This window comes from Rhipicephalus microplus, chromosome X (assembly GCF_043290135.1).
Source record: "Rhipicephalus microplus isolate Deutch F79 chromosome X, USDA_Rmic, whole genome shotgun sequence".
NCBI lineage: Eukaryota > Metazoa > Arthropoda > Arachnida > Ixodida > Ixodidae > Rhipicephalus > Rhipicephalus microplus.
This window is the reverse complement of record NC_134710.1, coordinates 295219166-295231701: the sequence shown is the minus strand read 5'-3', so window position 1 is coordinate 295231701 and position 12536 is coordinate 295219166. Positions and strand designations below refer to the sequence as shown.

General features: G+C 43.7%; 1 protein-coding gene across 1 annotated transcript; it reads left to right on the top strand.

The window, feature by feature from the left end:
- Nucleotides 1-247: 247 nt before the first annotated feature.
- LOC142776182 (uncharacterized) lies at nucleotides 248-8601 on the top strand. Its single transcript, XM_075879389.1, has 6 exons — nucleotides 248-429; nucleotides 4709-4767; nucleotides 5245-5334; nucleotides 6255-6281; nucleotides 7065-7379; nucleotides 8472-8601. The coding sequence occupies exons 1-5, from the start codon at nucleotides 270-272 to the stop codon at nucleotides 7347-7349; spliced, it is 621 nt and encodes a 206-aa protein (XP_075735504.1). The 5' UTR covers nucleotides 248-269; the 3' UTR covers nucleotides 7350-7379; nucleotides 8472-8601.
- The last annotated feature ends 3935 nt before the right edge of the window (nucleotides 8602-12536 follow it).

The window sequence follows — 12536 nt, the reverse complement described above, 5'->3', positions numbered from 1 at the left end:
GCATTCCTTTATCGCTACAAGACGCGCTGCGGCTGTTGCCTGTACTTGTCCGGAAGCCGTTGACGTCGTTCCGTAAGTGCAGAGCCAATAAAGATAGACAAGCTGCATGGGTAAGGTGAGGACACCATAAGGAGGCAGTGAACAACCATATAGAACATGCCGCCGTAGCGTTGTCCTCCTCTCTTCCATGGTTATCAGATCCGGGAGGGTTTACTTTTCCTTCTATCGTTCATCTTGTCGTCAGCGAGAGGGTATATAGGGCTACCCCAATGGCCTCCCTCATAATACAAAAGCCCAACGCATCTTTAACATTGCAGAGCGTACCAGTTACATTTCTCAAATCAACCCCCGAAATGAAGCTTCTCCTATTCTGCGCTTTCTTTGCCTGCTCAGCACTGTTCACATCGGCTCTTCAATCAGCCATATGCTGTGAGTATAGCACACTCTGGAGTAAAAGGTACTATGGTTTTTTTCCAGCTGCACCAGCACACATGCAATGAGGATTGCCACGCCTCACGGCCTCCTGGTTGCATTCCCTGCAGTTCCTGCATGTGCTTTCGAGTATTTGCAGGAACGCGAGCGATGGCAGATGATTTCTCCTGTTTCATAATTGTTTCCACAGATACGACGTTGGAAGGGCAAGTAAATTTCTTAACATAGTCACGAAGTGAGACTAATCTGGTTACGAATACTCTGCAGCTTTGGCCTAGAGTATTCATATATAAGGCGTTGCCAGGACACTGACTGTTTTCTTGACATATTTGCAGAGTAAGTGAGTTCGTGAGCTCAGGTCGAGGTAGCATCATTTAGCAAAAAAAAAAATGATAACCCCAAGTCCACAATCAGCTTTATTCGATGTGAAAATACACAGTATCGTTCTTTTCTATACTCTTATCGAAATACGTAAGGATATGTTTCTTCAGGAATGGCTTTATATTTTTGGACGAGACGCGGACTTGTGCGTAGGGCAAACAGGTGGGCATCACACACAGTGACACTTGCTTGGTGAGGGTATTTATGAAACGTTATAAAGAGAGTTTATACTTTGGAAGACAACTTTTGCAGGCACTGAGTAAACCCGTGAAGTGTAAATGCCCACAGCTCAGTGCTACAGATAAACAAACAAAAATAATTGAAGTAAAACATTCAAGAGAGTCAAATGAAGTAGTTATCAGTTCTCAATGCACTGTCATAAAAAGGTCCTTAAAATTGACATAAAAGTAAGATATCAATGAAAGGGGTATATAATATTTATATATTGGCACACAGTAAACCAGCACCAAACAATGGCAGCCATTGTAGCTGCCAAATGTCGCTACAGGGGTGTAGAGACACTTATCTTCGTTTGTATACTCTCCATTACTTAGTCTGCATTTTCGTCTCTATAGATCGGCCTTCTTTTAATGTGTAGCTGAGTGTCACTTCTTATAATCGTGGATCTTCTGCACACATCTCACAGGGTCTTGTAGAAAACTAGGATGCATTGATAATAAAGGGGCCCTGCAGAAATTTATCAGCATGGTCCAAAAGGATTAGAAATATGTAATTGAGGCTCCTTAAAACATGTTAGCTTTTTTTTCTAAAAGAGCTAAGTCCTCTTTAAGTAAAACTGAGAAAAACGTCGCTTTTTCTGGCTGATAGAACGGTGGCACCTGCTGAAGTTTTTTTCGTCATGGTTACGCACTTCCCCAGACGATCTTATGGTAGCAGTGAAATAAAGTGTGATGTGATTATTTTACCAAAATGAATCGTTAAAGTTTGGATCTGGCACAAATAGATTCGTCACCTAGTATTTCGCCAATTTTCAAAAAAAAACTTTTATTGACACAGGTCTCTGCAACCCAGAAAAGACAAAATTATAATTTTCTAGCTGCAATCCTTTATTGCACTAGAAGAGAGGCCACTGAGTGTCGAGACCAGATTTAGATGTGGACAGAAGGAGTGTCTTCTTGGCAACACGCGCACTTTTCCTGTTCGTCGATTCCCCTTTCTCGATCCTGGGATCTGCTGAAAACATTGGAAAAATACTTGAGCTCTTCATCATGCTGCCACGACTCTCCAAAGTGTTTAGCGAGGAGACCCATAACGTCTTTCACTTTGAGAGGGTTAAAGTTGGTTTATGCAAACCACAACTCTCTGGGGCACCTGACAAATCCTTCCCTTTTTTTAGCACTCGATCAAAATTTGACACATAGAACCTATATTGTGACTCTGTTCGAACTTCTGGGCTTTGTCTGATGGCGTTCAGCTGCATATAAAAAACTTTAACTGTGCTAATCTTAAAGGGCAAGCTCGATGTGGGCTTCAATACTTGCGTTGCATAGGCCTTCCAGTCGTATACATCCGAGTGCTTTCCAAGCTTCAAGATTGTGTCATTTTCCGCAAAAATATTTTTGTAGGCATCTGGGTTCGGTATTTCTTCATGCTTCTTTGTGTCTTTCTCAATCCTGCCGAAGACTCGGGCAGGCGGCAAGAAGCTGTGACCAGTGACAGGGAATACTAGATTGATTTTCAACACCTGAGCAAGGGTTTCATTTTCGAGCCACCAGAGAAGCATCCCAAACAAGGGGGAATTTTTGTTGTGGCCAGCACAGCCGTCGGCTACCAAACGAACTTCTTGGACTCTCTTGTAGCTGAGGCTTCGAAGTGTGTTGTGCAGAGCGCTGGCCACCTCATTTCTTCTTTTGGCACTCTGGTCCTCACTCCAAGTATAACAGTGGACATCATGTTTGGGAATTGACCCATCATCTTGATTTTGTACCATGCAGAATTGGTATTGGTAAAATTGCCGGCTGTAGTATGCCTGCTAGTCAGGAATTTTAGGCAATGTTTGATTTTGCTGGCAATCGAAAAAAAGGGTGATCAGATTTGCTCGTGTTTCCCTCAAGAGAGCGTAGAACGCCTTGTATTTCAATTTGTGCACACGTTACCCCATGATTACTTTTTTGCTTCCGTAGAGGGTAGGATACTGTTTTCAGGTAGTGTGCATTTCTCTGACATACTGAATACACGTCGGTCCATGGCGTTCCAAAATAAAGGTTGAACTTTATCTGAAAAGTGCCATAAAAAGCCATACTTCACTTGCACATTATTCGAAGCTTGAGCACTGTACATGCGCCAAACATTCCTATTGATTTGTAGCTCGGATGGCAGGTAAAGTGTCTTCGTCTTCTGTCGAGAGTAATGCGGCTCTCTAGCGCGAAGGCACCTCATAAATGAAACTACGGCTGCATGCTTGTAACCATACTTTCTTACTTTGTGGTCACCGCCTCGATTTTCAGGCTTGATTTGACCTTTTTTATACTTGTGCTTCACGGTACTGTGGCTGACTTCTAGCACAGCATAAAACAGATAGCTACACATTGGAATCCCTTTTCCGCCATCGAGCTGTACTTTGTATGTCGCTGAGAGCCCACCGGGGGAGCTTGTATCCGATGTTCTCCGGCGAATTAGGGATTGAGAGGGGCAAAAAATTAAAACAAAAGCACCACGCTGTCATTTATGAAGTCCAAAGAATTTGTCCTTGAAACTTCTTACGGAATTTGTCAAAACAAGAGTTGTCAAACGTATTTTTCTTGTGCTCACACATAGGCAATGGTACGTTTTGCGCTCCGTGCACGTTACGTATTTTAGGACCACTTCTTCGTCTGGGAACGAACTGGTAACCAATATTTTCGTTACCATTTTTTTCCATTTCAAACAAGAAAACTTAGGCGGGAACCCAAGTAGTGCCGGCCTTTCTGCGCACCCCATGTTTGGTCATGGGGTGCGCAGGAAGTTCTCTCATCGGTTTAGTGGATTTGTCTCAGTTTGATTGACACCTGCCTCGCATTTGGCTGATTTTTTTTATTCGCAATAGCTTCTTTCAGTACCTGTTTTTGTGTACTTTTGGTCCATTTTGTTCTGAACAGTGTCGTAAATGGAAGCCAGTTGCAAAGTAGTTTTTGTTGTTGACAAACTTAGCCAAGCTTTGGTTTCGAGATTTGGTTCATTTTGAAAAAAAAAAAAAAACTCATCATGTGACCCAAACATAGCAGCAAAGCAAAGGCTCATGAATTTACAATTCATGCGTAAAGTCAGCTTGAAATTGTTCGCTCTTTCCTCGATAGATGACGCCGAAAACCCAAATGACCACGCCAGAAGCACAAAGTAGATGGCCATTGGCTGGTTTGAGCACCGTGAGCAGCATGGTTACCGTGTTTGCCGCGGAATTCCGAGCCTCCGCGGGATACTTGGATTGCTTGGAAGTCCTTGTTTAAGCTACGCGCGCTTATTTCAACTATCATGAATCACTAACGCACTCAACCAGCCATTAAGACCTCCCCCCTCCCCTACGTATCTTTCAGCAACTTACAGGTACGAAAGTAGAGAGAAAGCAGTAAATCTGTGCATAGAATTCCTGTAACTCTGCTCGTACTTGACAGATCCTGAAAATTAACATTTTTGTGACAGTTCATTCTTGAGGCAATAAAGTTCTTTAATGAAGACAATCAATTATTACTATGGAAAGTTTCGGAGGCCCCTATAACAAGCCTAAAAATAGGAACACGGGAGGCCTCCACGATTGTGAAATTTTGTATTGTTTGTACCCAGGAGCATCGGTCTAAATTGGTCGAGGAAATAGAGTCACGCACATAACTGTTGTCTATCGATTGCATCTACAATTTCTACTTTGCCGTGTGTTCCAACTTTTTTTTTCTAAACGCAGTTGGCTCCGAAGACCAGGTGAAGGAACAGATGGCTTGTGTGAGAGACCAGGCCGGAGTAGTAAGTACCTGGATAATATTTACTGTACTGCTTATCGCGCTAATTGAAAAAGGAAATATACTGAACCAGTACTAACTGTCCTACCCCTTTTGCACAATAAGATGCTGTAGAGGACCGAAATGCAATAGCTGTTCACGACTCCAGACGGGCTACACTTTAACAAGTATTTCGGTGGTTGCCCAACTGCTCAAAACAAACATTGCGCAACCAATTAAAGCAGAATTTGGTTCGCATTCCATTGCACACCGACCACGTATTATTAAGAGAGTTTATTTCGCAAGATACAAGCCTCCATGTTTTAAATAACACTTCAGCCTTCCTAACTCATTCAGTATCTATGTCGGCGTCTCTCATAATTATATGATATTTTGGGATGTTAAACCCCACATAATATTATTATCAGTATTTATGTATATGGTATAGTGTTCTCTTTATAGACTTAGCGGCCTCTTTAAATGCATTTTTTCTCGTCACTAGTTTAATGACCGCCTGGACCTCGCCGTTAACGACCTTGGCTGTGCTGATGACGTATGTGCCATCAAGAAGCTGTGCACATTTGTGAACACGGTAAGGTTATTCGCTGTTCATATTTCTATTTCACTACAAATATACTTTTTGAAAGCCACCAGTGTAGAGAGGAAGAAGAGTTTCGCCAGCATCATCTTTTGCAACAACAGGTACACACAGGCAACTCACCGACATAGCCTACGGGTACGACACCCATATGCTTGTTTGATGTCAACATTTTCCATAGCAAGGAAAAGAAAGGCAGCAACCAAAGTCATCGATCACCTGGCATTGCCTAATTCAAGACACAAAATAATAATACTTTCCACGTTTTACTCAATTTGTTTTTGTACTTCTTAAACAAAGCACGAAACAAAGCCTGAGAAGCGTGTGTGCAATTATGGAAGACGCTGGTGTTTGTTCTTACTTTTGTTCTTTCGAGCACTAAAGATATTCTTGCGTGTTCAACATGGTATTGAAGTACATATTATCAAATTTATTCTAATGTGCAGCTTAAATTAACGTTTATGCTCGCTAAATGCAATATAATGCTCCTTTCCAGAAAGCCTACAAACCACGCTTTCAAGAAATACACCTTTGAAAGTCACGGACATGGTATCAATCGTTCTAATTATTTCGCCTAAGAACAACGCAGCTGCGTCCTGAAACCTCAAAATATTCTTTGTCGTTCGCAAAGCCACTATGGTAATGCAAGAAAGCATGCGTTTCAAATATGGCCTTTTTTTTGTGCTGTCCTTGACCTTTACCGACTCGAATTCTTATCGACGATTTATTTATCTTTAAGCACGTTTTAGTGTTTTATTACCCACCTATTTTTCCACCAAATCTTTTTTAAGTATACGCACGTTCATTACCCTCTCATTATTAAGCCCCTACGTTTTTCTCTCTGGTTAGAAAGAATCCTAGCCGTGTCAAAAAACAGAACTCATTTAATTTTTTTCTTGGCTCTTTTGTTTCAGGACCATGCCCTCACTGCACTCTTTACGGTAAGTGGACCATCAAAGTCCATTGTTGCTTTGAGCGGTGTTGTTTCCCGCAGCATGAAGTGCGGTCTTAGTGCAGTATTAAAAGTGCAAGAAAAAAATAAGGTATTCGTTACGATACTTGGCTAGCGAGCTGCCCAGTGATGTCATCATCCTGGTTTTAATAAAACGAATGTCTTGCTGCCTAAAAAATCGCATGTTGTGTCGCACTTTAGGCGCTGCATTTTCACAATGGTGCATGCAACTTTTCTTACGTGTTTGCTATTCCGAATAGCGGTGAGTGTAGGTATATTTTTTGTGTCTTGTGTAAAAGGACAGTGGGGTCAGTTGAATATTCATATGCAGTCATAAAAGAGGAGTCGCTGATCTCAAAAATAGATAACATCCAGAGACAATAGTATAGTACAGCGTTTATTTTCAACCAATATACTTGCACTTACATAAGTCAGAAACATTGTGTAAGCAAATTTAAGTTTTCTAATTTGATTTTAAATAATATACAGCAGTGAAATGACTGTCTGTCTCAGTTCATAAAACAGCCGTTCACGTAAAGTCACTAGTGCAAACCGAAAGGCTGCACAGCTCATCCAAAAGAAAAGATTCTCTGCTGAATAATTAGTGCCGAAAACTAATATGCTATCGGTTCTGAATGCTGATGCAAATATAAAAACGAGCATTGCACATGAAAATTATATTGAGCTAACATCGAGCTCTTTTATTCATAGTACTACTCTTGTTTCTTGCATTACCGAATTGCTTTCTCCTATTCTGCCTCTCACCGTGCAGCGACCGGAAAGAGTACTTTTGCGAAGCCTGTCGCTTCGCTGCTCTGCTGCTGCCGCACTCGCAGCGCCATCCACCGCAGCTGTGCCGGTCCCAGCGCCGTTGCCAGTAGCTCCACTGCCGGCCGCAGCAGTACCCGTCGTGGCCGCTGCCCCAGCATTCCTGGCTCCCAGGCCTTTTCGCTGGGGTGCAAGCGGTTTCAGAGCTAGGGTGTTTGGTGCAAGGCCGTTCGGCGCAAGGGCGGTCGGCCTCGGAGCGTTCGGCCCTGGAGCTTACGGCTTCTGGTAACAAGTTCGACGAATGTGAGGCCTCAAAAATGTACGCCAAACCTCTGACCTCCATCAGGCGCATACTTGAAACAGAATTTCAAGAACCCGCGAAAAAATTTTTTGTTACTGCCAAATACTCGGGAAAGAAGCGTGCACGACAGGCAGACATGGTGAGCCAGTATTGTAATATAAAAATGAAAAAGAGACACCATTACTGAACACTTTTAAATTAACGTAAAGACTTGCGTTTTGTTGGCTATGAAACAGCGGGAGTAGACTGCGTTTAAATAGCAAAGTAGGAAGAAATGTAGAAGTGTGTGCTGGAAAGATAAAAGAAGACACTCAGGATGGTCGAAAATATACTTTATGCAAGGAAAAACTGTGGAGCTGGAGTAGTGTAAATGGCTGGCTATGCTTAGCAAAGCTACCTTATAGAATGTAAGTAAAATTTTCAAATCCACAGAACTGTTTTAGCAAATCGAGAAGGGCACGTATTGATTCTAGGTGTCAGAAGAAAAAAGGCAACAAAGAATGACTCACGACCAGGACTATACCTAATTTCAGGCTTTCATATTGTAGAGGGACTGCGTGAGCAAACGGGTCCAGATCGTGTGAAGGGAGATCAAAAAGGCAAGAAGAAATGCATCGGGGCCCCAGTAATGACGGAGTTCACATGGTGCAAAACGCTAACGGGGACTTTTGGCTTCATCAAAGTCAAAGGTACTGAAGTGTGACAATCAAGAACTACATGAAGACAACAAATGCTACAACGGCATTGTGACTGCAGTATTTGTTATTGTAGTTCATTGTGCGTGGAACGGAGCCAGGGAAGGAAAACTGAGGAATCAATAAAGAAAGGAGTAGGTACTATTAATGAAAAGCAGCAACTGTATACATGCAAATGAATAAATGATCTTCTATGGAGTAATAAATTGTGTGGGAATTCTTTAAGTGTTATTTGGTAAGCCGTTTTCTAATATTCGAAGTGGTGTCTGATGTGGTTATGTACATTGAAAGTTCCGGACGTCAAAGCTCGCAACTATAGTTGACGAAGTAGATATATAAATATTGCTATCCTAGAAAACATTTTCATAGAAAACTATTTCTGATAACCTCGGTTCACCTTTTCTTTTTTTGGCAGTTTGCAACCACCCGAGTCGGGTGCCCACGTGTGCATCATGGAAGATGACAAGCTTTCTCAAGAGCGGTGCAAAACGAGATACTGTATGGAAATCGGAATAAATATTCTCATTCTGCTAGAGTTCACTCAATTTAACGTGCCTTATCTCACTATATACGCCTAGAGAGAGATAAAATATGCAAGGAAAGGCAGGGTGGTTAACCAGATGCACATTCGGTTTGCTACCCTGCCTGAGGAAGAGATGAAGGGGAGAAAAGAGGCTGTAGAAAGATAAGAAGGTACACAAAATCGCGCGCACACTCGGAGGAGCACACACAGCCTACAGGCGGTCGCTCAGGTTAGTTGTCTTCAAGTAAAGTAGAAGTAATTTAGTCGCTTTCTGTGCAATTGAAGCAGACGCCCAAGGTCCCAGAATCTTCTGCACACTGAATTTTCGAGAGCCAAGTTGGTTCAAAACTATCCGGAGCTGGCATCACTGCGTATCGTAGCAAGCAAAGCTGCCCAAGACGTGTTCGATAGTCTCTTCAAATCCGCGGGAGTCGCATGTAGAGGTGTCTGCCGTAACTATGCGAAAGGAGTACACCTTTGTGAATGCAACACCCAAACAAAGGCGGCATAACAAAGTCGCATCGGAGCGGAAAAGTTGTGATGGTAGCTGTATCTTGAGCAAAGGATCCAGTTCATATAAGTGACACCTTTGGAAGCTAGTAGACGACCAGAACGTGCGTGTGAGATCTCGAGCCAGCAAGTAAAGTGGTCTTGCTGCATCAGTCCTTGATAGAGGAATTGAGACCACACGTGTTCCTTCATGGGCTGAGCGGGCTGTATCATCGGTTAATTGATTTATAGTAATACCAATATGTCCAGGCAGCCATTGATATTTATTATCATGCCCTCGTGCTAGAGCTCCATGATGACAATGTCTTATTTCATGTACCAATTGTTCATGATTTCTCTTACGCATGGCTAACTGCAAACTCCGAAGTGCTGCTCTCGAAAACCATAGAGTATGACCCATTTTCCTGGACGCTCTTGAACAAGATATTGTAAAGCGGCTCTTATAGCAGCAAGCTCTGATGTCGTAGACGTAGTCGTATGTGACAACTTTAGTTTGATTGTGATTGCTGCAGCCGTAATTACAGTGGCACCTGATGAGCTGCTGGACGAGACCGACCCATCAGTGTATATCTGCGTGCGGTCCAAGTACAGCTCATATAATTATAGCAGTGTTGCTTGCTTCCATGCTACTCTGGAGTGATTGCTTATTTTTTAATACCCGGAATCTGTAGACGTACCCGCGGCTGGTCGAGGCACCACAAGGGACATGCAAGGCCAAGAGAGAAACGAGAAAAAAGGAAGGCAGGGAGGTTAACCGTATGCTAGTATCTGGTATGCTACCCTACACTGAGGTTGGGGAATAGGGGGTTGAAACAGAAAGAGAGAGTTAAAAAATAAATAAGAGAAAAACACTGACACATACGCACACACAAAATCAGTCCACTCAGAGGCGTTCCGACAGGCCAGTAGTTCGCAAGAAGCCCAGTAGCGCGTGCACGGCTTTCTTCTGTGACGATGAGTCATGACGATGGCGTAGTATACTTTCTTCTGACAGCGGCTGGTCATCTAACCTGTTTAGTGTATTAGAAATATGTTGTCTTTCCAGGTTGTATTCTGGGCAGTCATACAGGATATGTTGAATTGTTTACTCATCTCCGCAGTGCGCACAGTCGGCGGTGTCGGCCATCCCTATGCGGAACGCGTACGCACGGGTAAACGCGACTCCCAATCATAGTCTGCACAGAGCAGTAGCGTCACCTCGTCGAATTTTCGTTGGAAGTTGTAAGCTTAACGTTGGATCAAAGGATCGTAATCTTGCATGCATAAAGAGAGGCTCATTTCAAAGAGCCATGGAGCGTTCACGAGCAAGCATGCGGAGCCTCCTAGCTGCGTACGTCCTTGATAGAGGTATTGACTGGTTGTTGTCGGCTGTATAGGCTGAACGGGCAGGTTGATCAGCTCGTTCGTTACCGATAATTCCACAGTGGCTTGGCAACCACTGAATTATAACGGGGTGCCCTTTCTCTGTTATATGGTGTAGCATTTCTGCTGTTTCAAATACCAACTGCTCGTGTGGACCACGGCATAGATTTGACATAAGTGACTGCAGTGCCGCCTTGCAGTCGCAGAAAATCGTCCACCGTTGCGTGCTTTGGTGGTTAATGAAACGTAGCACAGCGCGAAGCGCTGACAGCTCTGCTGCCGTTGTTGTGGTTTGATGAGCTATCCTGAATCTGATGGTTGTGGCGTGCGTTGGAATAACGACCGCCGCAGTTGAGCTGTTTGGCAGGATGGAGCCGTCGATGTAGACGAGGGTAGTCTTGGTACTTCTCGTACAGCTGAAGTAAGGTGAGCTGCTTGAGGGCTGGTATTGAGAAACCTCGTTTTTGCAATTCTCGTACCTGGCGCTTATCCTGATGAAATGCTGTTTAGGTGCTTGGCTATGACATCTGAAAACGTAGCACGTGGTCTTTCGGAGGGCAGAAGGGCCAAGTGGTGGTCGGGGACCCGGATAGTATGTCGAATGTGCGCTTTGAGGCAATCCACAACTCTATATGTCCTGACCGGATGGTCTTTGGCAAGAATGATTGTGGCATAAGTAGAAGCGCATCGGGGCAGTCCTAGGAAGTTACGCAGTGCCCGACCCTGCAAACTCTCCAATGAATGAGTATTAGATTTGTAAGTGTTAGTCAGTACCGGCAAGCTGTAGCGCAATATACTCAGAAATAGGGCCTTGTACAGCTGTAGCATGGGGGTCACAGAAGTTCGCCATGCTTTCCCGCACATGAATTTTATTATATGCACAGTAGATAACAGTCTCTACTTCAAGTCCGCACCATTCGGGCTCCACGAAAGACTTCTGTCAATTATTATGCCCAGGAAACGATGCGTCCGTGCATATTTGACACTCTACCCATTGATGTAAACAGGGTATAGTGTCATTGGTTTGCGTGTAAACGCAAAAAACGCGCACTTCACAGTTGATATAGTCAGGCCTTGTTTCTGAAGGTAGGCTTTTGTCAGGGTTGCTGCCCGCTGTATTCATGCACGCACCTGAGGCCGAGTAACTGCAGCACTCCAGAGGAAAATATCATCGGCGTATATATACAGGCGCACCAACTTTGGCAGAACCTCCGCTAGACCAATGAGGGCAACATTGAACAAGGTGGGGTTTAAAACACTTCCCTGAGATTCTCCGCAGTAGGTGTAATGTTCAGCAGTTTTACCCTCATCTGTTTGCACAAAAAAACCCTGCCAGTTATATAGTCTTTTATCCATTGAAACATTCGTCCACTAATGCCCATTGCTGCGAGAGAAGTGAGGATGGCATCGTGAGCTACATTATCATATGCACCCTTCACGTAAAAAAAGAGTGCCACTGATATACACTTGCGACATTTTTCTTGCTGAACAAATGTCGAAAAGTCAAGGACACTGTCGATGGAGGAGCGGCCCCGACGGAAGCCTGTCATGAAGGAAGGGTAGTTGGTGTATCGTTCGAAGTACCACTCGAGACGAAATAGAACCATTCTTTCCATCACTTTTCCGAGGCAGCTTACGACGGCAATAGGGCGATATGCTGTCAAGTCCAATGATAATTTTCCCGATTCCAGAAGTGGTAATAATCGACCTATTTTCCATTCTCGGGGAACACTGCCGCTGAGCCAGGAGTTCTTGAAGCATGTTGAAAGTTCTCTTCTAGCTTTTTGTCCAAGATGTCCCAGTGCACTATAATACCATCAGGACCTGACAATGACGTGGGCTTAGGAGCGACTAACGCACCTTCCAGTTCTTCCATGGTGAATGGACTGTTCATTTCTGGTAATTTAGTCTCAGCAACGATCACGATATTGATGTTCTCGTTCATAATATTCCTGGCAACTCTCGTGCAAAATTCTTCAGCCACCTCGAGTTCTGCTTTTCCATGATGGAGTGCCAAAACTTTAAAAGGGTGCCGTTTTTGCGCAGAGGAGCAAAGACCACGAAAGGTTCTCCAGATAAATGAAT

Coding starts and splice junctions, on each gene's coding strand:
- LOC142776182 (XM_075879389.1), top strand. CDS start 270: ATGGCCTCCCTCATAATACAAAAGCCCAACGCATCTTTAACATTGCAG. Junction 4,768..5,244: donor TGAGAGACCAGGCCGGAGTA/GTAAGTACCTGG, acceptor TCTCGTCACTAG/TTTAATGACCGCCTGGACCT. Junction 6,282..7,064: donor CCCTCACTGCACTCTTTACG/GTAAGTGGACCA, acceptor CTCACCGTGCAG/CGACCGGAAAGAGTACTTTT.